The sequence below is a fragment of the Kwoniella mangroviensis genome (genome assembly GCF_000507465.2).
Source record: "Kwoniella mangroviensis CBS 8507 chromosome 1 map unlocalized Ctg02, whole genome shotgun sequence".
Taxonomy (NCBI): Eukaryota; Fungi; Basidiomycota; class Tremellomycetes; order Tremellales; family Cryptococcaceae; genus Kwoniella; species Kwoniella mangrovensis.
In genome coordinates this window covers 2,541,243-2,566,878 of record NW_027062534.1, presented here as the reverse complement: position 1 = coordinate 2,566,878, position 25,636 = coordinate 2,541,243, and the positions used below count along the sequence as shown (strand labels likewise).

The window sequence follows — 25,636 nt, the reverse complement described above, 5'->3', positions numbered from 1 at the left end:
TCAACGAGATGAGCAACCGTACTTTTTGGTGGGTAATGCCACAGGTCATGTCCAGTGCATAACACGGTGAAAAGATAATGGGCTCTTAGGGAAAGCGATCTCTCGTATGAATGGAATGATGAACGCTTACTTTCACTCACGCTTCGATGTGCTGAAATCCCTGACGAACCTTCGCACATCATAAAAGGCTAGCTAGGCATAAGACCCTACCAGAAAGGCTGTACTGAGCAAACGAGCGATAAGCATCAATAAAGGATGGATGTCCGACGATCGCGATGACCATCTGACCGCAAGAGTTGCTTGGAGGCTTGTGCAGTACTGTACTGACGCCTTCCGAGGATTATCATTCCACTCAGGGAAGGACAACCGAATGTAACAACTGGATTCATTACAGTATCGATCAATGAGTATTTGGAGAATTATACACAATATCTGGAAGGATGAAGGCAGGCTTTGGATACAGCTTTTGCGATGGATGCAGCGTCAGAAGGCGCATATCAATAGGGAACAAGAAGAAGATGAATCCATTGGCGAAGAGCACGTTACAAGCCCATCACTGATATGCTAGACAGCTTCATTTAGTGCGCTCTTCTGGGAGATAATTCGACCGTTAAGACTGACCTAGGACGCGAGGATGGTCTCCTGTATCTCACAGATATGAGTTGAAGTAAAGATTTCGAATGAATGCATGGAGAGAGGCTAGATTACGATACGAAAGGACACGAAATGAACCTGTAGTAATTAATCATGAGCTACCAAAGGAGAAATGAGCGAAACGAATGTTGATCTTGGCCTTCTTTGTTATGAAGAAGACTGCCGTTCTTATGCATCACTTGACATTTGAACAGAAAAGTCCGGTCCATATTTATAAGCCAAAGCGGCACTTCCAGCAAGTACGGTAGCTGCAGCAGCCGTATGAACCACCTGGGATCGTCTAGTTCTCATCTCTGGTAATGTGAAATTATCAGCTAGCTTCTTGTTAGCATCGATGAGAGTGCTGATAGCGCTGCTAGTAGTGGACTTGAGGGAATTGGTGGTCTGCCCGACGGAGGAGATGATACTTTGCGAATCGGCCGGTTCATCAGTTCGTTCTTCCCGGCTGATTAGCTTCCTGTGAGCTACTCGTGGATGTATGCTCGAAATTCTCCATTGTGTTTGTAGGAGAATGAGATGAAAGTCAGTGAAACAAGAATGAGTGACTGAGATAGGTAATGCAGGGAAACACTTGAGGGTTTGAGGAGAAAGATTTTTATAGCACTCATATGTAGTTCAATTTGGCAAATCGAATTGAGGGTTTCTCATGATGCAATTTGTCTAAAAGTTCTTTTGACCCTACACGTAACCCTTCTCGTGCGATTCACTGACTTTATGAACCTGTCACCAATCTGTTACTCGTTCTTTTGATCCGACCGGAACATGAAGAACATCTTTAGGTCAGCTACATGAAAGGAGCGGGAAGCAACTGTTCGAATGAGGCATAGCAAGTGTATCCAACACACTTTGACTGATCGACCCAACGGTACTTGGCGAAAATCAGATATACTTGATGATGATCAACAACAGGCTTGATATCTTATGATCTGTTTGATGATTGCACTCGAATACCCGGAGCAGTTCACATTTGAGCAAGACCTTATCGTGATCGTTATCAGCTCGGACCGGATTTTCACCGAGTGCGGAATGCCGCGGGCTTCTTTCGCGTCAATGATCATCAATAACCGTCGCTTCTATCGACGACATGAACACATGCCATGTTCTGTCTAGGTGGGTGCATATCCATGTATCGTGCTGTGTGCTGCTCAGTAAATAATCCCAGAGAGAAGGAATCTATCATCATTCTCAATTTATGCTTGGATCTTATACAACCTTAAAAACAGTAATCAAACGAACTCAATCAATCAGTCACCCACGATGTCTCTTTCGCCCTTTAAGTGAGACATCCTTCAGAGTCCTAACGGGACCGAATGCAAAGCTGAGGTTCCGGTGCTCATGATCTATATCCAGAGTCTTGCTCTTCGACTGTTATGGGGTAAGCCTTTAGATCCCTGTCTGAATCATTCCTCCCCCTTCCAGCTGATCTGGTGTGAACTAATCTATTGCTGGGATGACAGACTCTCATTGTGAGCTTCACCTTTTTCAAATCATCACATTTGCCCGCATGATGAACCTGACTCAGAGTACATGGTAGGAATGGGAGACGGGGATGCTAGAAAACCTTAAACCTCTCCTCGATCAACCATCCGCACCTAGCAGAGATAGATTATTTGAAGTGCTAGGTCCCATCGAAAACAGGATCCAAGATGAACAACCCAAAATGCTCTATTCGGAATTGTAAGTTGTCCCATGGTTTGATTAGGCCAAGCTCATAAGCTGGTTGAGAGTGTATGTGACATTGACAGTATGGTACGTAGACTCATTAAAGTATATCTCGAGACTGCTGAGAAACTAAATCTCAAGTCGGATGAAGGTGGGTCTAGGTTGTAAAAAGCAAACAGGAGAACTAAAGAGAGGGTTCGAGGTTGACGAGGTGATGTTATCCTCACGCTGTAGCTCAAGCCAAAGCTTTCGGGAACTCCATCCCTGCATGGCCCGCTTTCCCAGATTCGGCAGAGGCGCTGAAGAAGCTTTCGGATGCGGGACTGAAATTAGTCATCCTGTCTAATGTCGACAACAAGAGTTTTGATGGGTGTGTGTCATATTCACTTACCACTATTGGAGCGATGTAATTTTTACTGATTCTGACTGGGTGATAGATCGAAGAAGAAGTTGGAGAAAGGGTTTACATTTGATGCTATCTACACAGCCGAGAAGAGTGAGTATCACAAACCCCAAGCTTCGCTACATATCGGCCATGGGACATATCCCATACTACATCTCTCACACTATCCTAATATTGTACTAGATGTACAATAAGAAAGAAACTTAAGCTAAATCTCATCTTAAACATGTTAGTCGGATCATACAAACCCTCTTTACGAAATTTCGAATACGCCATAGAGAACATCAAGAAAGATTTCGGATTAGAGAAAGAGGATATCTTGATAGTGGCTAATTCCAAATACCATGATGTTCAACCGTGAGTTATAGAATTCCCTCGTGAGATCCTTTATGGTGTATTCATTCCTGCTTACGATGTGTTGTTTCATTGTGCATAGTGGTCACAAGAAAGGCATCAAATCAGCTTGGATTGATAGAGAGAGAGCTTTCATGGGTGTATCAGCTTATAAGGATGTTATACCCGATTATCAATATCCAAGTATGATGGAATTCGCAAATGCCATCATCAAGGATAAATCCTAGATGGTTGACCATACTGTGAACCATGTACACGGTATGTAACAAGGAAAGAAAAGGAAATGATGATGGAATCTATGTAGATATGTATGAAAAATAAATGAATTAAAAAAATGTTTGATAAGACATATAAAGAGTCTGTAGCGTTTCATCTTGATGACGATCATCTCTTCATAAGTTATTGGACGTCCTTTCCTTTCATGAATATATATAAAGGCTTGAAAGATCAAAGGTAGGAACCGAAAATATCGATATTCCAATTTATCAAGAGGTGAATGATTGAGTTCATCAAGTTTCATTGAGGGGAATCTCACACTTGAATTGGTAAATCCCTTATCTGGTCAACTACTAACACGAGATAGATCACGAAGATCAAAGTAAAAGAAGACTGCAATCAAGAACGATCGGACTTTTATACCAAGATGTCAAAAGCCCCTCAGATGCCTTCAGAGGTCAATATCCTCAAAACCAAAGCTGCCAATAAGAAAGGACCTGGATCACTGGATGTAGAGACCGTATGGCCCAAACCGGAATTTGTGAGTTTAATCGCATCATAGTCGCTGAAGGAGAACTGATTTGTGGTCGGCCATGACTGTCGGCCAAAGGGTCCAAGTACGACGATAGACAATATAACGAAAGAAGGTAAAACAGTGACTGAATTTATCGTTCCCGCTGGATCGATGTTTACCTTGGGTGCTGCTTTACCAAAGTGAGTCATGACAACCCCTACCAGATTGGCGGAACCCTTCGCGAGATGTGATGTACAGGCTGAATATTGGTTCCGATATCCTTTAGTCATACAGTATTGAAATGGGGTGCATATTTCCCTCCTGGTACGATGGTCAGTAGACCTTCCCTCATTTACCACAGGCTGAGCATGATGCTGATTGCTGGTTGTACTGCACAGTTTCCAGATGGTGTGTTAGTACCCATACACGCAAGGATGGTTTCCGTCCAACCTCTTAAAACAGTAGTACCACCCCCAGCACCGTCAGAACCAGTGTGTATCATCATGTAGCCTCAATTCCTATCAGCCATATTAGCAGTACCCTAATCCTCGGCGAGTTCGAATTTACCGATTCTCGAATCATTTGTCGTGACTTATGAGCTGAATGCATCAGATATGTTGATACTGGACCTTACTTCCTGGTGTCACAGACACAACAGGTTCCAAGCTCGGCGGAGTGTTTGCTGGAGATGGGTTTTCGCTCTTCTTCCGTGATGAGAAACCGGTTGCGTACTATATTAATCCGATTAGTCCCTAACTCTATCGTTGTCGTGGGAGGATTCGACTCACCCGCTCCCTAAATCCATGATGCCCAGGTAGATGTTCGGGTTGGTTTCTCAGGTCAAATTCCTCATGATCCTCAAATGTGGGTGGTGGCCCATCATCTTGAGCAGTTTTCTCCATTGTTATTAGCTAGTACATCGGTCAAGACGATCAGTCACGTCATCTACGGATTGAGCGAGACAGACTCACCCTTCTTCCCCATTTACCAAAATCTTGTACACTCCCTTCATCGACTTTAAGCTCTTTCATACCCTCCACAACAGGTACATCCACTTCTTGGTAATCTTCGTTTACTGTCGGCAAAAAGAACACCAATCTGCCTCCCGGGACTAAGAGCCATCTTGCTAATTGTACCAGATCCAAGGTCAGGTTGGCAAGTTCATAAGGTCTAGATGGTGGCAGGTAACCTGGAAGTCTATGTGTACATGCTATCATCAGCCAGGTGAGTGAATCGCGCCTGTACACGCTGAGAAAGAATGGGGTACCCACTGGTGTGAATATCTTCCATCGGGAAACATGTATGGCTCATCTCTCAATGGCTTTCCACCTTCTTTACGACCCAGACGTTTCGCTCCTGCCCTCACACCGTCTACAGCGCGATCATGTGATCAGCTCTCGATTCGAAATACGGTGAAATTCTGCCAGAAATCTGAGATACTATTCACTCACAAGGTGGATCCGTTATAATAGCATCTACCCATCCGCCTCTACGTATAGGACTCTTCGTCACATCATATGTCAGACAATCCAAGAAAAGGTCTTCTGTACCATATTGAGCTGCTGCTCGAAGAATACCAGGTTTGACTTCTTTTCCTTTCGCTATGCGATGATAGAATACCGAATTATTAGTATCGTGAATGCTGCACACTTTCCAATTTCAGCAGACAAGGGATCTGACTTACATTTCCCTCGTATCTGTCTACCGTCAATATCACTTCCCATGACATACGCACCCCAGTGGGCAGACGCATAAAGCATCGAACCTGTTCCGACGAACGGGTCATAGACGATTTTACCTGGTGCAGGCTATACAATTGAATCCAACGATACCGTCAGTGCTCAATATTTATAATGTTATCTGAGCTTGTGGGAAAATAAGGACTTACCAAAGCTTGACCAGCCATTAGGAAACCCATATGCGAATCCATTGAGGTATTTCCATAGTACGCTCGAGCTTTCACGTCGTGCTTGGTAGGTAATAATCTACCTTTACCGAATCCCACCTGATAGCCAAACCAGCTGTGAGTCAACCCAAGATGCCTTATCACTGTGTATGACATGACAATGATAACTCACTCGTCGTCCGAAATAGACATGTTGGAATTTGCCATCTCTTTTGTACCTAGCTTCACTCGTATGGGCAATTTCGAAGTCATCTGATAACCATGGCTATCGACATCAACCTTGATCTCACCACGAGAAAAAAGGATACTCACAATCTTCATATATGACAAATTCCACTTCTGGATCTTTCATCTGAATCTTACCTTTCAAATCGGTATAAGCGAAACTTTCAACTGTTTCGCTGATAACAGACAAAACAACCAAATCAGTGTTACAACCTAGGTCACATAATGGTAAGACCCACGTTGTTCTAGATTCTACGACTCTATGATTAGCCCCTTCCAGCGTAAACTTGAAACTCGCATATTCATATGGTTCCAACACCCTGAGGTTCCCTCGCATTTGATCGTGTAGCTCGGAGTAGGTCTTTCCTTCGGCATACAGCTCACTCGCGGATCTACAACCAGCATAAGCTTCGTGGTTCACCCAAAGGAGATGATCATCAGTCGAGCTTACAAGACCAGAGTATCTCGTTCTAGGATATGATGTACATCTTCTTCCTTTTCCAGCTCAACGATCAATATCCCCCTGTACTTGTCTTTGGAGATGAACCGTATAGGAAAGTTGAAGACCTGCGATATTGACAGGAGAGAAGGTATTCGGAATGACTTGTGTTCTAGAGAGATACGGAGGATGTACTGGGGCATGATGACATATATGAGTGGTCTACTGGTCTGTCTGATCGATTGAATTTGGGAATGTCGAATGGATGGATGCTTTTGATGTTTTTGGTCTGTTTTCAACTTTCAACTTTTCTTCATGTCAGTCGAGTAACTTTATCAATCAGGGTATAGGATCAACAGTGGGGTCTCCACACGCTTGGACCACCGTGGGAAAATATCCAACAAGGATTGTCGATATCGAGCATCGTCATTGATGAAAACAAAGAATAATCTTAATGGTCCAAATGGGATGTCTTCCTCTCAGTCTCCTTTTCGACACAAGTCAGGATGACAGCTCAACCTCTAGAAGGTCTCATGCAGAAGAACGGCGAATCATCAACATCTCACGGGGTCTACCTCCCCACCGACCCTGCTCCACCCCGACCATGTCTTACAACCGACTCTGCAGTCGCTCAATGGCATACCTCGCCTGGATTCCAGGCGTTCTGGGGATGGATCAAGAGACGCTCTGAGAGGATCAAGGGGAAGAATATCTTAAGAGGAAGATATGAGGGGGAAAGCCAGGTCAGCTCTCTGATTCTGCTTCAAGTTCCAGTCGGATTTATGTAGTTGATCTGTGTGTATGGTTTCCCCAGGGCATCAAAATCCTGATGGACATGTTAGATCAGATGATGGACTGGGTAGAGGAAGTACCGATCCAGCCTCAGAGTAATCAAAGGTTTGGTAATTTGGCTTTCCGAAGCTATATCAAACTGGTTGAAGAGGTAAGCTAAGTTTTGTACGTTGTATTTCACAGAAGAAGCTCACACATATGTTTCCACAATAGCGATTACCTTCACTCTTCAGCTCTCCTGATATGCCCTCTACACTACCTCCCCAGATACTACCTCTCTTACTGGAATCACATGCTTTCGGTCATCCAGTCAGAATAGATTATGGGACAGGGCATGAGCTAGCATTTGTCATGGCTTTATACACCTGCGTGATATCTGGATGGATAGGCGGTGAAGGGGAGAAAGAGGAAGAGGAGGATGAACTGATATTGAGGGTATTTGCAAGGTAAGTGAGAAGAAAGGAAAGAAATGATTGGGTCGCACGGGGACATAGGATATGAGTATGACTGACATCCCATCCGTAGATACCTTGATTTGACAACATTGCTTCAAAAGACCTATAGGTTAGAACCAGCTGGTTCACACGGTGTATGGGGATTAGACGATTATTGTTTCTTACCGTAAGTCAATTTAATCATACATTCCAAGAATTATGGAAAAATGTATACCATTATCATGAGCTTGCTAATTTCCCTGATTATTCTGCTTGTATTCAGGTATTTATTCGGATCAGCTCAACTATTAGGTAAGTCCAGTCCTCCTTTTTTTCTCGCACAGAACACCTTCTACGATAGCTCGTTGCTGATCGTTGATGTATACTTTTGTGTGTAGACGGCTCCCTCACGCCCACTCAGTCCCTATCCCTCGCCTCCACGTACCAATCCCCCTCAGAGATCAAAGATTTCTACACCCTCTCTTTATACCATCTCTCCCTCTTCAAATCCGGTGCGGCCTTCTCCGAGCATTCACCTTTACTCTGGTCTCTCTCCCTGATGAAAGATTGGGTAAAGATCCACGGTGGGCTAAGAAAGATGTTCATGGCTGAAGTGGTGGGTAAGAAGGTCGTCGTCCAAGGTTTATGGATTGGAGGATGGTTATGGGGTGATGATTTACCTGAATCAACTCAAAGGGATGATGTTGTCTCGACTGGAATAGGAGGAAGAGCATGTTTGGATGGGAGTACAAAAGCTCCCTGGGCTAGGTGATATTCATTTGTTGTAGAAATACAAAGTGTATATAAAAATGCATGGTATATTTTGATAGAATCAAATCACAATTTCCCTTCTTTGATACGAATTAGGCATACGATGTTATACCATCATACTTTTTATCAGCTCTATCACCTCCTCAAGCTTCTCTTTATACTGCTCGCTTGTCCATTCAATCCCAGTCAAGATCTCCTCCAACTCATCAGGGAGCTCATCATACGTAGAAGAAAGTTTGAGATACAGCTCTTCGGATGTTATCGCTCGTATCTATAACGTCCAGTAGAGTGGTCAGCTAATTGACCTTTGAAATACAACCGAAAAAAGACAAACGCACTCTAGGGAATTTATGACCTAAAAACAAGCTCAGCCACTCTGCAGATCCCCTCTTTAGGTTGGCAGGTAGAGTACTTGAGAGACACGATGTTACTCTGACATGATAACATGACATAACATCAGTCATCGAATCAAGCATATCGGAACCGTCAAGGATGATGAAAGTCACTAACACTCTCATACAAGTCGTTATCCTCTCTATAGATTTGATATTCGGTATGCCTTTACATGCGATTGACAGGATATCGTTACACCTGAAAAGAGAGATCCCAATTTAGCAATTGCAGATCGAATGAGATTCAAGTTGATTACATATCAACCTCACAATAGTTCCTCAGTGTCATTTCCATTCTCGTATAAAACGTCCAACACACCATTCTCAAATAGCTTCCATAGAGTTTGTAGAGTGGGTATGAATATCCTGTTGGAAGTAAAATTCTTTTCAAGTAACTCCAGTAGATCTCCTAACACTGAGGCTATCGAGTTGGGATGTTGGGTCAAGTACGATAAAAGAGGTTGGAATGCTGCATTTGCCTAGATGTATCATCAGATGTACGTGAGCTTATCACCCTATATTTGCCTGTCATTGTGACAAGTGAAGCTCACAAGAGTGATCACTTGACTTCCCACGGTGAGGACCAGGCCCGCTATCAACTGTTTCCTATATTTCGCTACAAGGATAGACATGGATGAGGCGAACCATTCTTTCTGATTTACATATCGGAAACCGTCGTTACTTTCGATAAAAGGAAAAGTTCGTGTCAGCATGATCACGATAACCTCACTCAGTGAGCGTAATAGACGATGGTACAAAACTCGAATTCAGTGCAGCAAAAGAAGCAGGAGTTGGCGTGATGAGATCACTCACTCCAATTGACGCAGGTCCACTTTCATACCACCCATTCCCTCCCATTCCCAACCGGCTTCTCTAAGCTTAGCCAATGTCCTCGCGGCCTCCCCTCTCACAGACTCAAGTTTTTCTACGCCCTGCTTGATGATACCTCCTATCAGATCATCGAATGCCTTCTCAGAGACTAGATTCAACTGTGAATCAAGAGTAGAAAGTACATTTCCTATCGATATGAGGGATTGGACTCTGACCCAGGAACCGACATCCCCTCTTTGATCCGTGGTGTAGTCCCCCAAACCTTGTAAGAAGCTTTGTAGAATCGAAGTAAGTTGAGTAGGTGTCACTGTGTCAGATGATACTATATGAGCTATACATCATCGTTGATATCATACCGGAGCTATACTTGCCTATCATACCCCCATCTACTCTTTGTATAGCTATATCACCTAAAGATCGGACCGCCGCTCTGCGCGATTCGATATCGATCTTCTCGGGCTTGTCCAACAACTCCAAAAGAGTTTTGATCGCTTTATCCGTCAAAGGTGAGGGTGTTGGAGGGTACTTGATGTGCCCCAGTGCTAATGACGCAGCCTGCCTGGATGCGATCCTAGACGACTTCAGATCCGATATCAACCTGATTGGGATGATCAGCTATAGTGTAGCAGCAAAAAGGGGTGACCGGCAGCTCACTTGCTGACATCCTTTTCTGATGACCTCAATTCACTCAGTTTCCCATACACCCTAGCGACAGACTCGTGTACTTCCGATTCTCGACGTTTCATCGATAGTTCTAGGTGCTTGTCCAATACTGATTGAGTCGAGGGGCTCGTTATTATGCTTTGGTTCAGTATCACGACGAGTAAGGAGCACACGGAAGAAAATATGTCGGCCGCTTGGGACGATACAAAGGAAGCTGGTCGGATTTTCGAGAGCGCGTCGAAGATCTGACATGAGTACAAACATCAGTTACTATCTCGTAGTCGGTCTGTTCGACTGACCGTTTGTCGCCGCTGATCACTCTCATGGAATGTCTCTGCGATCTGAGTCAGGGCCGACAAAGCACCATGGACGTTGACCGAGTCCAAGGAAGGTAATTGTTTGATCTATGTCATGGATTGGTAAGCTACATAACCTTGGAAAGCGAAATTAAGCTTACCTCTCGATCTAGCGAATCCTGAACATCGACTTCATTACCAAGTTTCAGAATACTGTGTAACGCCTGAGCCCCTTGTATCCGCATATTGGTATCCCAATGCCGCAGAGTGATATGATGGAGATGTTCTCGCATCTTATCTCGATATACTTTATGTCTATCTCATAGATCAGCTTTGAGCCGCTATGTAACTCGGAAGAAGGTCAAGCCCACATAGCTACAGCCGGAGCGGCGATTGTGAAAGCCATTCTTCGCACGCTAACAGAATAGAAATCCGTTTTACCCAAAACATCAATTCCTTCTGGATACAGACCCTGAATTTATACGTATGAGCTTGATTCCTGATCCTGCATCATGAAGGATACAGCTCACCAGTCTCCCCACACCTTCCTGGAACGCGGCGCTCGCTGCTCTCCTCACTCCCACTTCCCTATCAAACAGTGCCACACAGATCAAACTGGTAGCCATATCTTCAGCATGGGCTTTGACCATATCCGGTGGACAGGCTCGTGACAATGACCAGAGTAGGTAAGACGCTGCGTCTCGAACATTCGCTCCTATCGAATGTGACGCTCGACGAAGATCGAACGTTAGTGCCTACAATCGCGAACGCTGATCAGCTGGATTTGATCTATATGCAAAACCTTAACTGACCTTTACGACCCATTTGACTGCATTTCCAATCTGATCCTCCTCTTTGATCAAACCCCTTCTGGCCATTTCAGCCAAAGCCAGACATACGCCATGCCATCTCGCTTCTCCCCGAGTAGTCTCCACTCCTCCGAATCCCATCGTACCGCCCGTACCTGACGATCCTCCTGGATCAATCACCGTTCCGAACGAAGTAAGAATGGCTGGTTCCTCCTCTGTACCGGAGAAGAGGTCTATGACAGCTTCCACTATCTGAGAAGAGAATGATAGGGGAAGTAGGGATGCCAGTCGAGCCAGGTACTTGGCCGAAGAATAACGGACGATCGTATCCTTCATTATGGTTCAATCAGTTAGGCTGTTCAGACATTGCGGTAAACAATACAACTCACTTTGTCAGATAAACCGCCCATGAGATCATCTAGCCATTCTTCCAAACCATCCGGTAAATCTGGATCTGAATCATTTTCACCGTCTAGAAGGATTGACACAATCAGTATGACTATTATGATGGAGATCCGCAATAAGGGATGAAGCCTTACCAGACATACTTTTCCTGATCTTCGCTAACCATAACCTGCCTTTAGCTTTCACAGCCAGCTTCCGTATCAATCCTGATCCAGCTGCAGTTCTCGACCCTTGTAAATGGGGTAATAAGTGGTCTTCCAAAAATCCTTCCAGAGCAGGTAGATAGTCGGGTTCAAGTAAAGAAGGCAATAAAGCCATAAATTCCAAAAGGGAAGATATGAAATGTGCTTCCAATTCTCTTTCTCCCGCTTGGATCTCCTTTGATGCCCATTCGAGGAATCCAGGTAGAGCCTGGACAGTATCTTCTCGAGAGTATAGTCGAGCGAGAACCAAGGCTGAATAGGCTCCTTCCAACCCCGGCCGACTAAGTAGAGGTATAGAGAGCAGTATCACTTGTTGAGCTAGGGGTGATATATTGGTGGAGAATAGGATAAGCGACGAAGGAAGATCTATACCGTACATTGTCGATGAAGGGACAGGAGAAGAAAAGGATGAAAGAGCAGTCAAGTTGAATGGTACCGTTAGGAGTAAGGCCAACCAAAGAAGTAGTATTGCTCGTAATTCCCATGATTCACTTGATGATATTATTGGATAATGTGGTGTCGATGGAGTCGTAGAGGTTGATGCGGATGTAGGAGGGGATAGAAGTGTTACTAGCATTGGTAAGTTTGGTATGGAAGATGGGAGACGAGGTACTACGAGCGCTTGTCAGTTGGGATACATCCAAGAACGAAGAGGTCTCAACTTAGCTTACCAACTGCTTGCCAACCTCTGACTTTGACTATCCAATTAAGCAATCTACCAAGTCTAGCCAGCCTCTTTGGGTTGACTGTCTTCTTGATATCGTCCTCTTCTTTGCTGACTAGAATGTGCAGGTTCGCGCCCAGTAAGTCCATGAGCGGAGGTACAATCTCATCTAAAGAGGGGTCCAATAATCCAGGTAAAGGGAGATAATGATCGAGCTATAAATCCATGAGCTAACTGAAGTGTGCAGAGAAGGTCAAGAGAGAGATAGCAGCTCACTGTCGCTCCCATACTGTTGACTAACCCTTCCTCATCTTCATCCTCCCTGGAATCGGACTGGGTCGTAATATCAATTTCCAAGAACCGACCAAGCAATTCCATGAACTCTGCTCGGTGAGCGAAATGGGTATATGTGGAGTCGGAGTCGTCCTCCAATGGAGCAGATGCCAGATCTTTGCTCATCTCGAAATACTCTAGATGGACCTACCAATCTGGCTGTATCCCAGGAGGTGAAGGTGGATTGGTGAGATCTATTGAAAGACAGAGACGAGGAAGATACTTGAGATCATTCGACGGACGTGCATCAAAGCATCTCATTCATTTCCGACGGAAACTCCAGGAACATTACCTGGATATGAAGTCTGCGTGTGGATGCCACGTGAATCGATGGAAAAATCAAAATAACAGATGGACGCGTTTCCCAAAGTTGAATGATAAGATGAAAGATGAAAGAAACCAAGGATCAAGGATGACTTCGACCGGTTCCTTCTTCCTCTTGTATTGTACAATCTATACTGACCTCGATCTAGAGTCCACTCTGTCAAGCCGACACTAACATGCCGATACTCGAAACTTCAATTCCACCTCGAGCCAACGGATGTATGAACGGAATCAGTCCCTCTAAACGATCTCCCACTCAAGCGCATTACAATGGATTCACCACCTCGCATTCGATGCAGTCCATAGCTTCGTGCTCTACAAACGCTCATGAGAACGAATTGAATGGACGTTCAGAGCCTGGGATAGACGATGAGAGGATGTATACGGATCAGGAAGAAGAGGATGAAAATGATGATTTATCCTCAGAAGCTAGTGAGGAAGAAGATGATTATCCCAATGTACATGGTGAGTTTACTTCATCGACTCGGTCCAAGGAAGAACCAATTCTAATCTGAATTACCCTTTTCAGTCGAGGTTCGATTGTATCCTGATACTCGCATATCTGATCATTCAAGGATCGTATACTGGGTGAAAGAACATATTCTGTCGGATGTTTCTGAGCTCTTTCTGGGATCGTATTTATCGGGATGGGATAAACATCAGGAACTAGGGGCACATGTAGAGAGAGTGTGGATAGAGGAAGGTGGTACGTCCTTTTCTGATCATAACTCATTGGCAACATCAAGGCTGCTAGCTGATAGTCGATATGAACAGATCAACGTACGGTTGATACGAAACAGGCGGATCTGAATATACATGTTTATCAGCCAAAACGACATGAATATATAGAAGATTTCAATAATGAATTGGAAGGTGAGCTATCTTCGGAATCTCAAATGAAAATCGTCATTACTTCCTATAGCTGGGATTCCATGTCATTTTATTTGCCCGGTCCACTCTGTTACTTACTCCTGACGAAATTCTGTGACGTAGATTACGATGATGAAGATACTGTTACCGCCGGATCAATGAGATCATTACCTTCCAACGAGCTCGACGGTCTATGGCAAACGTGAGTTTTATCTCCAAGTCCCATCTGGAAGGGATTGTACAAGCTGATCTGATCCAAATGTTCCGTAGTTTGATATATTCCAATAATCTGAAATCGCGATTACTAAATTTCTGTTATTCGACCACATTCTTTTCTGATCAAGGAGTAGATTCCAATATCATCGCTTGGAATAGGTGAGTTAGTACACACCTTCCGTTCCTATCTGGTACGTAAAGGACTAATGTGATCTGACGATACTGGCTATTATTTTTCTCTGCATAGGGTGATACTACTTCATGGTCCACCAGGTACAGGTAAAACATCATTATGTCGCGCTTTAGCCCAAAAGATAGCGATCAGGATGAGACCAAAGTCAGTGCATTGTTTAGCTCATCATATTATGGATCTTGCACCTGATCATCCTGCGATCAAATAGCTATCCACAAGCCAAATTGATCGAGATCAATTCACATTCGTTGTTTTCCAAATGGTTCTCCGAGTCTGGAAAGTTGGTTCAGAAGCTGTTTGATACGATAACAAAGGAGGTGGATGATGATAGACAGTTTGTAGTGGTCATGATAGGTCAGTTTGTCTATCGATGCTGCTCGAGCGAGGTTGTTGTAATTGATAAGTTTTCATTGGATCTTAGACGAGGTGGAATCACTCACTGCTGCTAGAGCAGCTGCAATGACGGGGAATGAACCTTCCGACTCGTTGAGGGTGGGTCTGCCTTGTAGTATTCTGAGTACGATTCAAGCTGATCTAGAGTATAGGTGGTCAATGCGTTGTTAACTCAATTGGATCGATTGCGAATAAGGAAGAACGTGTTAGTCATGACTACGTCGAATCTGCTAGATGCGATCGGTGAGTCCGACTGAGATATAATCAACCTATGTGTGACCGGAATAATAAATACTCAACACATCCATACTGATATTTGCTATTTTTGTGATTAGACGAGGCATTCCTATCCCGTGTGGATCTATCGGAGCTCGTCCCTCTCCCTCCAGCCGAAGCTGTCTATTCAATCCTAAAAGGATGTATCGAAGAGATGATGCTAAAGAGTATGATCAAGAAACGTAAATTGTTAGATTACAGGAGAGCGTCAGATTTCTCAGGTATGTGGGAAATTCGGAATGATAAGGTTCAGAAATATAGTGGAGGATTGGCGGCGTTAGCTGATAGATGTTATGTGAGTGGTTTGTGGTTACTATGTATATAAATAGATTATCCAGGATATCTCGTCATTATGTATTTACTAATTCTTGAGCTGATGATTTGATCTCAAACTTTTGAATGTTTCTAGGAATTGGAAATTTCCGGTCGAACGTTGAGAAAATTACCTGTCTTAGCTCATACCAATAAACTCAGTTCGACCTCTGGGAAGGACAGGAGGAGGACGTTGGGTGATTGGATAAAAGCGATGTTGGATATTGTAGAACGTCAATATCGGAATGGTAAATCAACGTCAGCGAAAGAAGGACCAATAAAGGATGTTGATGTTCATGGTCATAAACATACACATACACATATCAAGAGTTCAAGTGTTGATAAGAGTCAGATTGGGATGAAGATAGCTATGGAAGGAGGTAAAGATTTGAGGTGAAGATCATGACAAATCATAAGCAATAGTGCAACTGTGGGTTATATTTCGATGATGAAGTATAGTATAACATGTGGGAAGTGGAAGGGTTCAAATTATTATTCATCTGTATCACATAATATGTCAAAACATGCATGTCAATGGAGTTTCGAGGTGATTCACCTCCATTGTTAGGTATATCTGATTATGCGGTTGTATATCGTATAAATACAAGAGTAAATTCATCCTCATCCTCATTGGATAGGTTCGCACGGTCATGCATTTATAAAATTTTACATTATGGAGTTATACATTCAACCTGGCTTCTTTCCAACCTTCATCCTCATCTTCATCCTCATCTCGATCGCTGTCCGAAGTGTTCGTGTAATCATCTTTATCTTTATTCGACTTGATTTTCTCTTCGTCGACAACTACTGTACTCTGCTCATCGTCCACTACTTCCCATTCATCTGCTTCTACTTCTACTTCCACTTCTACCTCTCCCTCCATTCCATGGTCCAAGCGGGAAGACACATTCTCATTCTCATTATTGTCTTCCCGCATTATTGAAAATCCTTTTTCTCCTTCTCCTTGATATTTATAGCGGAAGCAGAAGATATATTCCTAGTTCTACCCGTACTTGTACTGGGTGTAGGCGTAGAGCCAGCAAGTTTAGTTCGGATCGAAGTGGTAGAATTGGGTTTGTTGAGAGCAGGAGTTTTCAGTGTTTGAGAAGATGAAGGATTGACTTTGGTTGGTGATTTGCTTTTAGTTTTTCCCTTGTCCTTTTCGTTTCCGATCAGAGTGTTATCTTCTTTAAGATTATCCATCGAACTTGATACTGATATGCTTATAGGTACTTCTCCTTCGCCATCGTCACCATCATCATCATCTTCCTTGATAGCCTTGTTTTGGTTTTGATTTTGGTTTTGCTCTTTTTCAAATTCGATATTCATCTCTTCGGCAGTAAGGTTCATTTTATCTATCCACCTTTGAAGTAAGTTGGCGTTATCTACTTTCAGGAGTTTATTTTGTTGAGCGAGTGAAGAAAGTTCAAGGTTGAGTGAGAGAAGTTCATCGTGTAGTGTCTGCGTGAGGTCGATAATTTACGCAAGGTATCGGGAAATTGAAGATATTGGATGATATAGTATCGTAGTTGAAGACAAGGAAAAAATCCAGGAGACAAACATGATATCTCAGCATTGTCTTAGAGTGTGAGTCACTCGGCTATGACTCATGCTCGCTCACCTCCATATCTTTATTCCTCACTCTCCAACGCTCTTCCCAATCCCTATCTTTCCTATATGCATTATCCCTCTGATCCCTCAATTCCCTCAATTCGTCTCTCAATCCTTTAACTTCTTCATCCCTATCTCGTAAGGCGTCAGCCATGGAAAGCTGTTTGTTCTGCGAGGCTGCTTGTGTACGATATAGTGTGGAAAGCTCGGAACGGAGGGAGGTAAGTTGGGCATCGAGGTGTGACAGAAGGGCTGATGAACTATGAATCAAATCGCCTGTCAGCAAGGCATTGCTGGATATACAGCATACAACAAGGTACGGGCACTCTGGACAATCTTTTCTGTATTGTAGGAAATGAAGCTACTCACCCCTCAGCTGATGATGGTCCACCACCAGATTTGGCCAAAGCCCTATTACGGACTTTCAACTCTCTCGCTGTCTTGGCCAGCCTGCGATCTTGATACGGCAAGCAAGATCAGCCATTATACTGAGAATAGTCCGCCGCAAGAGTGTACTGACACTGATCTACGATATCCTTATACAACTCATTCTCCACTTGCTTGGCCATCAATCTCTCTTTGATGGTATTCTGCCATTCCGGTGGTCCGTGCACGAGGGATGACATGGTGATGTTATGGGTGTCGGTGGGTGGTCGGGGTGAGATATCGCAAGGGGGGACGCCTATTCGTATTTGTCTCTAACGCCTGCTGGGCTCTTGGTCACCAAGTTGTAGGAATGAGAGTAGTAGTAGTAGTGGTGGTGGTGGTGGTGGTAAGTCATTGTCGATGCACATGCAGAAGAGTCTCTCTCGTGATAGATAACTTAACCGGTTCATGGTCCATGCATCGTTCACAAAGCGGCATTCTCCGGGGTGGTTTCAGTGATGTCAGCCTCAACTATCGATGGATTACCCGATCGAGTAATTGCACTGCTACGCTGTGACGCTGCACCATGTTACGAGTACAACATCCATCCATTTATCCCATTATCTTGCCACCTAATTCAACATCCACATCCAGATCATCGCCCTTCTATACTATATATATTCTGACTCGTACTACCATCCACCCAACACAATGGCTTCAAGAAAGAAGGTCTTGTTGAAAGTGAGTGAGCCCTTCTCAGCTTTCTTCGGGCTATACCGACCCATGTCAATGGTATGGGCGTATCATCGATCTGAGCTCACCTCCATGTACTGCTTATAGGTTATCATCCTCGGTGATTCTGGGTGAGTATATGGATATCTTTAGCATCAAGCCTTATCTGAACGGTCTTCTCTCATCTCCTCATATCAAAAGACTTTGTGTTATCATTCAACCTTGCTGATGCGCTGTTACGACTGTGACAGTGTCGGTAAGACCTCCTTGATGAACCAATATGTCAATAAGAGATTCTCAAACCAATACAAAGCAACTATTGGTAAGTGATTCGCTTATTCGCATACCAGCTACCGTATCCGGTTTTGTTTCCTGAGGATGTATTGAGCTGATAAAATTGTTGTTCAGGTGCCGATTTCTTGACCAGAGAATTAGTGGTAGACGATAGAGTAGTCACCATGCAGGTGAGTCATGACTTCCCCTGCCTTATTCCTCTTCCAAATCGGGAGGTTTTACTGATTCATCTGCTCTCGGATATGTTAGCTCTGGGATACAGCCGGTCAAGAACGATTCCAATCCCTCGGTGTAGCTTTCTACAGAGGTGCAGACTGTTGCGTATTGGTATACGATGTCAACAGTAGTAAGAGTTTTGAGGCGTTAGATGGTTGGAGAGATGAATTCTTGGTTCAGGTGAGTCCAACTGGCGTGCGGCATAAAAAGGAGAAACAGACAGATCTGGACTGGATTGGATTGAATGACTTTGCAAGTATAAAAGTGTGAAGTAGTTAAAGAAGGAATGGAAGGAGATATTCATTATTCAATTCCTTTTGATATTTCTTCCCATCCCTGGCGGAGGAATCGCCTGATCATGAATCGTGAACATTAATTATGTGATACTAACTCTTACGCCTGTCAGGCCTCACCACACGATCCCGAGAACTTTCCATTCGTAGTATTGGGTAATAAGATCGATATGGAGGAATCCAAACGAATGGTGAGTTATTATGGGATCTTCTTACCATACTCCTCATCAGTTGTCTGTCTCATGCTCATGTCCTCTTGCATAATTTGTCAGGTATCCCAAAAACGAGCCATGACATGGTGTCAAGCCAAAGGGAATATACCTTATTTCGAAACTTCCGCCAAGGAAGCTATAAATGTCGAACAGGCTTTCCAAACTATCGCTAAGAACGCTTTGGCTCAAGAGGCAGAAACGGAACTGTAAGTGTACTCTTGTATCCCATCAAATTGATTTTATGAGTATCAGGATATAATACTGATATATATGATATAGATACAACGATTATCCAGATCCGATCAGAATCGATTCTGAGAATTCACAAAATTACGGATGTAATTGTTAATCCTTCTCTACCCTCTCTCTATACTTTTCATTTCTTCTTGTATACCCGTTCTATACTTTCGAATTTCTCTATCTCTTCGACTCATTAATCAATTCTACTTTCGTTTCCCTTCCCTTATATATGAAACGGATCTAGTTCAAATCAACTCGTTTCGATCAAGATAAAATAAATGTAGATGAATGTGAATGCTATCTTTTCCTTTTAAGATCTAACATGAGATCATCGTATAATCCAGCATGATCTTGATTAAGCGAGCAATTAGTATACGATTTCTCGCAACAAGTTTTACCCCGAATGATCCTTATGATATGATGTACATCAGGGAAGATACAACATTGACTTTGATTGGATTTACTTTACTTCCACTACAAGCTAGCACATTCACAATCACATCCCATGACAGGACATTTCGAATGAGGTAATCCATGTCCGTCTAATCCACCTTCGAACCATGGTAAGATATGACTTGCGTGACCTATTGACATCGGAGAGAAAGGGTAAAATCAATATACAATATACAATATACAATATACAATATTCAGCTGACGGATAGCAATTCAATCACTCACCTCCATGTCGACATGTCAGACAACATACATAGGCAGCATCTATGGTGTCTATTGTAGATGTCAGTATCAAATCGACTATCACGAACATGAACATCGACTCACCCGTGATATGCTCAGGGTGTTCTTCCTCTCCTCCCGTTGATGGTGGGGGCCGTTGTGGATCAACATGCATCAAGCCTATTCAAGACGGAGAATGATCTGATCAGTAGCCGTCATCCATATCAATGATGAGATGTAAGTCGCACTTACATATCACACATCGTGGTAACGCTGCGGAGCAGTACATGCAAGTAGTAGTCTGATTGCAAATGAAGAAAGATCATATCAGTCTAGTGTCATTTGTTTCAAACTTGAAAGTTCAAATAAGGGGCCAAATTTCACTTACCCTCTCACTTGGCCAGCCTACATTCACATTACCTCTTATAGCGTGTTTACGATGTAATCTACTCTCAGTCTCTTTTGACAACAGGTTATTGCATCTGTAGTCATAAGATCGCACATTAGCACCGAGAGTCAAAGACCGACCAAACCAACAAGACGGAATTTCCAGTGGACAAGGTTTTAGTAGAAGTAAGTTGAGAATCAACTCACACAGGACATCTCTCTCCTATGCCTCCAACCCCTATTCCCTCATCCCCACCGCCGCTGAGGGCGCGTTGTAATTCACCCGACCTAACATCGAATTCACATCTCTCGCCCCACATGCCCCACGAATCAAGCATATCCCTATAACATTCTCTCCATCTTTTCACTATCTGTCTTTCATCCTTGGTCAACTTGTTCAATGGGAACAAACACGATAAGATCGATACAGTTTGTATATCACCTGTTCGAGCTAGATACCTTGATAAGAGGGATATACCAGGTCCTGAGAGTCCGGTCAAGGCGAGGAGATGAAGAGAATTTGAACGTGTTAATCTAGATAATCGACCACGTAGGAATATCGAAAACTATGCATGACAATCCAACAATTTCAGCTCAAAACACAACTTCGAGCCGTAAATGACATGTAGTCTACCGGTCTATGATTAACTCACCTCCCTATCATCCAGGTGTTGTACACCCACACCGATCCTATCCAACAGGGGTATTCCTTCTTCTTCCAAGACAGATTCCCAATCATCACCACCTATCCTACTCAGTATAGCTCGTACGAAAGGGTCATCCACACGATTTACCAATCCTTGCCAATGAGAATTGAAAAACTCGGATCCTCGTGCAGACGCAGATTGAGTCATAAATCCTGCTATGGTCGATCCGAGTAACCGATGATGCTGGTCTACAAACGCCCCGGGGAAAAAATCAGCCCATTGCGCATACGCCAGGTAAGATAGGGGGTGAAAGTCTCAATGGATGATCTTGTGTTCTAAGAATGTGAATCTTTGGACTTACCTTCACTAGCCATCAGGATTGATATCGTGGCAGCTTCATCACCCGCGAAATAAGCTCTGAAAGCAGCTTTGGTCCTCTGTCCACTAGTCACCAATCTGTTCACGGAATGAATATAGCATTTGTTCATGAGCTCCTGATATAAGCTGTATAGCTGAATAACGGGTAGACTAACCTGTCTGATTCGTCCTTCGCACGTTCCCCATTCTCTCCACACACACTCAAAATCAATTTCCTCAATTCCATCTTTTCCCCTCCTACAGCAGCTCTCACTGTACCTGGTCGACCAATCCCTCCGACCTCTTTCCGCCTTTCATTCAGACTTTCCACAGCTTGGATGTACTCCCTATCCAAATCTGTATCCCCCCTTCTGTCAGAGGCTTTTCGTTCTCGGTGAGTCGTAACTGGCGTGGTGGTACCTCTTCCGGGCATAGGTGAAGAAGTTTGTCTGGAATGTGCGGGTGTAGCAGATTGCGATTTCAGTGAAGTCCACGCCGCAGATGTTGATGATTGACGTAACGGTGGGTGATAATGTGGATGTGTATCAGTCAATGTTGCAGCTGAATATATGGATGAAGGTGATGAAGGTTGATTGTGTTCGCTTGATATGCCGAACCATAAGGGGTAAACACCATGGTGAGTGAGGTTGTAGCCTCGGTAAGATGATAAAGAAGGTGACATGACATGAGTAAGATCTACAATCACCACAAGGGTTGATCAGTCATTATTGATATTCTTTCAGATAATCTACTTACGATCAATGAACTCCCATATTCCAGCTAGACGCTCTTTACCTGGATGTCTAGTAGCTATAGCCGCGTTCAACAATAGCTACGCAGCCGTTTGTATCAGTATCTCAACAGATGCTTACTTGATGGCCAATACTCACATCATCCAATCCATATCCCTCCATCGCTCTCCGTCTCATCACCACACCTACATCACTTCCCAACGTCCTCCTCCATCCATCCCAACCACCTATGAGTTGCTCATTATCATCCACCAAGTCCCGCTTTTTTGTGCCTTCGTACCATTCCCTCAGACCTCCAGAGATACTTCCAAATGGTGTTCTATCCAGTCCTGGTGTAGTCGAACCGAGTAATGGTGAAGGTACAGGGGAAGAAGATCTCGACCGCTCAGCAATCAGTTGCGTCACTCGCTCGGGGGCAAGTTGGAATCGATTAGCTCGATGGATCGGTTCGGGCTCCTCTGGCTCAGGACGTGAGGGAGGTAAGGGTGTGGTAGGTGATTCGGGTTGATTGGGGGTAGAGCTTTCTGAAATTTCATCGGGGTTTAGGACTCGTAAGGATGGTGCGCAGATTGCGACATCGCCTTGGGGTCCGCCGGAGAACTACATAGTACAAAGAGCATTGTCAGATATGATGATAGACAGAGGTTCGGAAGAGGAGATATGACTCACCACTGGGGCTGTTCCTATAGGACCTATACCGATTGTTCCATCCTTCAAGACGAACATGACGTCCCCTTGACCTTGCTCTGAGGGAGCGAATGTGAATGAATGTAGGTTCTGTCTGGGTTTGACAACTAAGGCAAACCAAGGAGGGTCAGGTCAACTTGATGTCATTAAATACAAAAGGGATGGGGCACATCGCAAAGATGATTAGATAGCGTAACAATAGATGAAACTCACTCTGTCTCATACCACCCAATGTCACCCATTCTTCAACGATTTTTTCATCCTCTACTCTCTTTCCTTCTATGATTTCCCATACTCCCACACCTTTATCTCTCGTCCCCACACCCAACAATCCATCATTATTCCCTTTCTTCCACTCCAATCCGACGATACTTCCAGCTACGTCAAAATTCAAAATCTCATATCCTGGTTTCCTAACATCCCATAATCTAACTATCGAATGGGTATTCGCACCAGCAGGGATAATCTCGTAACTTGCGAATAGACCTTCCTTCTGTGTAGATGGATTGGGTGTTAGACCATAAACAGCTCGAGTGGTCCATTGACTACTTGATCCAATTACTGTCGATCCTTGAGCACCTGGTGAGCTCGCCTGATTCTGATTTTGAGATTGAGAAGGTGGAGAAGGTGATCTTAGATCATATAACCTTATTGTCTTGCCGCTCACTGAGGCCAATAATTGATTTATAGAGTTAGGTAAGAACGAAAGTGAATTTACATTTTCAGATGGACAATAATGTTGAATATGTCGTGGTTCAGAAGTTATATTAATCTTGGCTGTCAAGTTCGTAACTTCTAGACGACTTTCGATAATTGGTCTTTCCCATTCCTTTTCTCCATCTGGAGGTATACCAGAAGCGGAGATGGCATCTGCAATGTCCCATATCAACAGGGAATATTCAGATCGATGTTTTTCGTATCCTGTTGCGAGGTAGTTGGAGTCAAGTGAGGAGAATGCGATGGACGTCACGGGTCGGGAATACTTGACGTTCAAAGTTGCGATGGTTGATGCGGGTGAGGATAACGATGAAGACAGTGGGAGTGAGAGGGTAGAAGGTGATAAGGACAGTAGGAGAGTTTTACCGGTTGATAGACCTGTTGCTAGTATGTTGCGATGAGTGGGGAGAGGTGTCCATGCCATCGACTGAACCCAATATCGATCTCGATGTTAGTGAGAACAGAGGTCATTATTGGAAGATTAACTCACCCGTATCTGTCCAACATCAGTCTGTAGTCCGACCATTCCCATCTCTCCTTTCTATCAACAGTTGGGAATCCGTCAGTATACGACCCAATTTCTTGTAGAAAAGAATTCACCTCTCTCCTCCACTCGTACATCTTCACATCACCAGAGACATTCTGAGAGACTTGACCTCCGATGACAAACCTCGGCGGGTAGGAGGAATGTGGGTCGGCGAGAGCTATGCGCCGTATCTCTGACGAAGCCATGGCGCTCCTCTCGTTGGGTTTATTTTAGCTGCAAGTCAGGGGGATCGTGAGGAGTGAAGATAGGTGCAGATGAAAGTGGGGAATTCGACGAGTCAATGTTGTTGTGTATGGAGGATGGATTATGATGAATCCAGGCACGGCTCATGTTGCAACTTCCACTTCCACTTCCAGCTTGTATCCATCTATCATTTCTACTTCCACCAGACCAGTATACCCCATAAGCTGGATAGCCAAAGCAGCAATCGACCGCAGAAAGAATCTCTACCATCTCTCTCACTGGACTGCACCCCATTCGCAACTGTATACGGCAGAACCCCACTGAGAACAAAATGGTCAACCCAGTCTCAACAGGTAAAATGGCAGCAAACCCAGCTGAGACGGTCCAACCGTGAGTTTGGTGTGATTGCGATGGCTGCTCTTTTGACAGCAGTCGGTGTCATATCATAATTTGAGAGGGTTCAGCCAGCTGACCTTGTGATCCTATTGCTCAGCGCCGTCCTCTACAAACTCATCATTTTCGCTGTGTTAATGGCAGTAGCACCTATCGGAACGTACTTCACAGTCTTAACCTACTTTACAAAAGGTGAGCTTAAGTACGAGTGCAACAAGTTTACCTATACCTACAAGGGGCATTCACAATCGAGGATAGAAGAATAATGATTCGCTTTGTGTCAAAAATAGGAAATACCATCGCCTCTGCCATCGCAGCTATCATAGCAGCCAACCTCGTCCTGATAGGTTATATAGTGGTAGCATGGCTGGAAGGTCCGCCTGGTCCGATCGTACCGCCATCACCGGCAGCAGGAGAAGTCAAGAAGAACAAGTAGTCAGGCATCCATCGTCGTGATGAGAATCTCATAGTGAAACAGAGGTGTGAGCATGTATAATCTACACACAATATCGCAGATCTCATTGTATACTGCAAAATACTATCGGCGAGAGCGCCGATATGTTGTGGGTGCTGTGCTCGTCTGTGCATACGAGGAGTGTTATATCCCCCTTGATGCGATCAAACCGGGTGGACAATGTTTACAGTCTAACAATGTTCGATCAACATTATCTTTAACGAGTCACGTTCATTCTCTAATTGAGTCAGGATCATGCTTCGATATTTTCTTCTCTCGTTCAATGCATGCTTGAGTGGAGTTGGGATATCATCGTACTGCAT

General features: G+C 44.0%; 11 protein-coding genes across 11 annotated transcripts; 6 read left to right on the top strand and 5 right to left on the bottom strand.

The window, feature by feature from the left end:
• Window positions 1–1,911: 1,911 nt before the first annotated feature.
• Window positions 1,912–3,300, top strand: I203_106067 (haloacid dehalogenase, type II; the record flags this gene model as incomplete). Its single annotated transcript, XM_019147839.2, has 8 exons — window positions 1,912–1,931; window positions 2,005–2,029; window positions 2,189–2,331; window positions 2,412–2,467; window positions 2,551–2,686; window positions 2,754–2,812; window positions 2,953–3,076; window positions 3,156–3,300. 8 exons carry the CDS (start codon window positions 1,912–1,914, stop codon window positions 3,298–3,300), a joined length of 708 nt encoding a protein of 235 aa, XP_019002757.2.
• A 416-nt stretch (window positions 3,301–3,716) lies between these two features.
• On the top strand, window positions 3,717–4,312 carry I203_106066 (uncharacterized protein; the record flags this gene model as incomplete). The annotated part of the gene is made up of 4 exons (XM_019147838.1): window positions 3,717–3,830; window positions 3,900–4,003; window positions 4,090–4,135; window positions 4,202–4,312. The coding sequence occupies 4 exons, from the start codon at window positions 3,717–3,719 to the stop codon at window positions 4,310–4,312; spliced, it is 375 nt and encodes a 124-aa protein (XP_019002756.1).
• A 99-nt stretch (window positions 4,313–4,411) lies between these two features.
• Window positions 4,412–6,576, bottom strand: I203_106065 (uncharacterized protein; the record flags this gene model as incomplete). The annotated part of the gene is made up of 11 exons (XM_019147837.1): window positions 4,412–4,534; window positions 4,592–4,714; window positions 4,775–5,000; window positions 5,075–5,174; window positions 5,255–5,404; window positions 5,488–5,611; window positions 5,692–5,808; window positions 5,882–5,961; window positions 6,022–6,110; window positions 6,174–6,326; window positions 6,386–6,576. The coding sequence occupies 11 exons, from the start codon at window positions 6,574–6,576 to the stop codon at window positions 4,412–4,414; spliced, it is 1,476 nt and encodes a 491-aa protein (XP_019002755.1).
• Window positions 6,577–6,879: 303 nt separating this feature from the next.
• On the top strand, window positions 6,880–8,371 carry I203_106064 (uncharacterized protein; the record flags this gene model as incomplete). The annotated part of the gene is made up of 6 exons (XM_019147836.1): window positions 6,880–7,116; window positions 7,188–7,316; window positions 7,379–7,611; window positions 7,691–7,786; window positions 7,883–7,911; window positions 7,998–8,371. The coding sequence occupies 6 exons, from the start codon at window positions 6,880–6,882 to the stop codon at window positions 8,369–8,371; spliced, it is 1,098 nt and encodes a 365-aa protein (XP_019002754.1).
• A 105-nt stretch (window positions 8,372–8,476) lies between these two features.
• Window positions 8,477–13,092, bottom strand: I203_106063 (uncharacterized protein; the record flags this gene model as incomplete). The annotated part of the gene is made up of 17 exons (XM_019147835.1): window positions 8,477–8,641; window positions 8,709–8,802; window positions 8,881–8,961; window positions 9,033–9,241; window positions 9,314–9,443; window positions 9,576–9,915; window positions 9,974–10,191; window positions 10,248–10,501; window positions 10,556–10,660; window positions 10,714–10,867; window positions 10,924–11,024; window positions 11,083–11,307; window positions 11,365–11,691; window positions 11,751–11,833; window positions 11,910–12,581; window positions 12,641–12,848; window positions 12,910–13,092. The coding sequence occupies 17 exons, from the start codon at window positions 13,090–13,092 to the stop codon at window positions 8,477–8,479; spliced, it is 3,549 nt and encodes a 1,182-aa protein (XP_019002753.1).
• Window positions 13,093–13,466: 374 nt separating this feature from the next.
• On the top strand, window positions 13,467–15,947 carry I203_106062 (uncharacterized protein; the record flags this gene model as incomplete). Its single annotated transcript, XM_019147834.1, has 11 exons — window positions 13,467–13,755; window positions 13,820–13,996; window positions 14,065–14,163; window positions 14,284–14,362; window positions 14,431–14,535; window positions 14,624–14,713; window positions 14,778–14,923; window positions 14,991–15,061; window positions 15,115–15,205; window positions 15,298–15,533; window positions 15,648–15,947. 11 exons carry the CDS (start codon window positions 13,467–13,469, stop codon window positions 15,945–15,947), a joined length of 1,683 nt encoding a protein of 560 aa, XP_019002752.1.
• Window positions 15,948–16,229: 282 nt separating this feature from the next.
• On the bottom strand, window positions 16,230–16,433 carry I203_106061 (uncharacterized protein; the record flags this gene model as incomplete). The annotated part of the gene is made up of 1 exon (XM_065517891.1): window positions 16,230–16,433. One exon carries the CDS (start codon window positions 16,431–16,433, stop codon window positions 16,230–16,232), a length of 204 nt encoding a protein of 67 aa, XP_065373195.1.
• Window positions 16,434–16,486: 53 nt separating this feature from the next.
• I203_106060 (uncharacterized protein) lies at window positions 16,487–17,787 on the bottom strand (the record flags this gene model as incomplete). Its single annotated transcript, XM_019147833.1, has 4 exons — window positions 16,487–17,011; window positions 17,172–17,421; window positions 17,531–17,618; window positions 17,682–17,787. The coding sequence occupies 4 exons, from the start codon at window positions 17,785–17,787 to the stop codon at window positions 16,487–16,489; spliced, it is 969 nt and encodes a 322-aa protein (XP_019002751.1).
• Window positions 17,788–18,238: 451 nt separating this feature from the next.
• Window positions 18,239–19,623, top strand: I203_106059 (uncharacterized protein; the record flags this gene model as incomplete). Its single annotated transcript, XM_019147832.1, has 8 exons — window positions 18,239–18,268; window positions 18,368–18,390; window positions 18,511–18,581; window positions 18,668–18,723; window positions 18,803–18,949; window positions 19,176–19,253; window positions 19,335–19,480; window positions 19,554–19,623. 8 exons carry the CDS (start codon window positions 18,239–18,241, stop codon window positions 19,621–19,623), a joined length of 621 nt encoding a protein of 206 aa, XP_019002750.1.
• A 365-nt stretch (window positions 19,624–19,988) lies between these two features.
• On the bottom strand, window positions 19,989–24,468 carry I203_106058 (uncharacterized protein; the record flags this gene model as incomplete). Its single annotated transcript, XM_019147831.2, has 15 exons — window positions 19,989–20,098; window positions 20,193–20,240; window positions 20,295–20,369; window positions 20,442–20,490; window positions 20,578–20,671; window positions 20,784–21,142; window positions 21,230–21,471; window positions 21,585–21,679; window positions 21,757–22,276; window positions 22,337–22,412; window positions 22,471–22,932; window positions 23,002–23,126; window positions 23,233–24,163; window positions 24,227–24,277; window positions 24,337–24,468. The coding sequence occupies 15 exons, from the start codon at window positions 24,466–24,468 to the stop codon at window positions 19,989–19,991; spliced, it is 3,369 nt and encodes a 1,122-aa protein (XP_019002749.2).
• Window positions 24,469–24,797: 329 nt separating this feature from the next.
• On the top strand, window positions 24,798–25,295 carry I203_106057 (uncharacterized protein; the record flags this gene model as incomplete). Its single annotated transcript, XM_019147830.1, has 3 exons — window positions 24,798–24,856; window positions 24,960–25,051; window positions 25,150–25,295. The coding sequence occupies 3 exons, from the start codon at window positions 24,798–24,800 to the stop codon at window positions 25,293–25,295; spliced, it is 297 nt and encodes a 98-aa protein (XP_019002748.1).
• Between the last annotated feature and the right edge of the window lie 341 nt (window positions 25,296–25,636).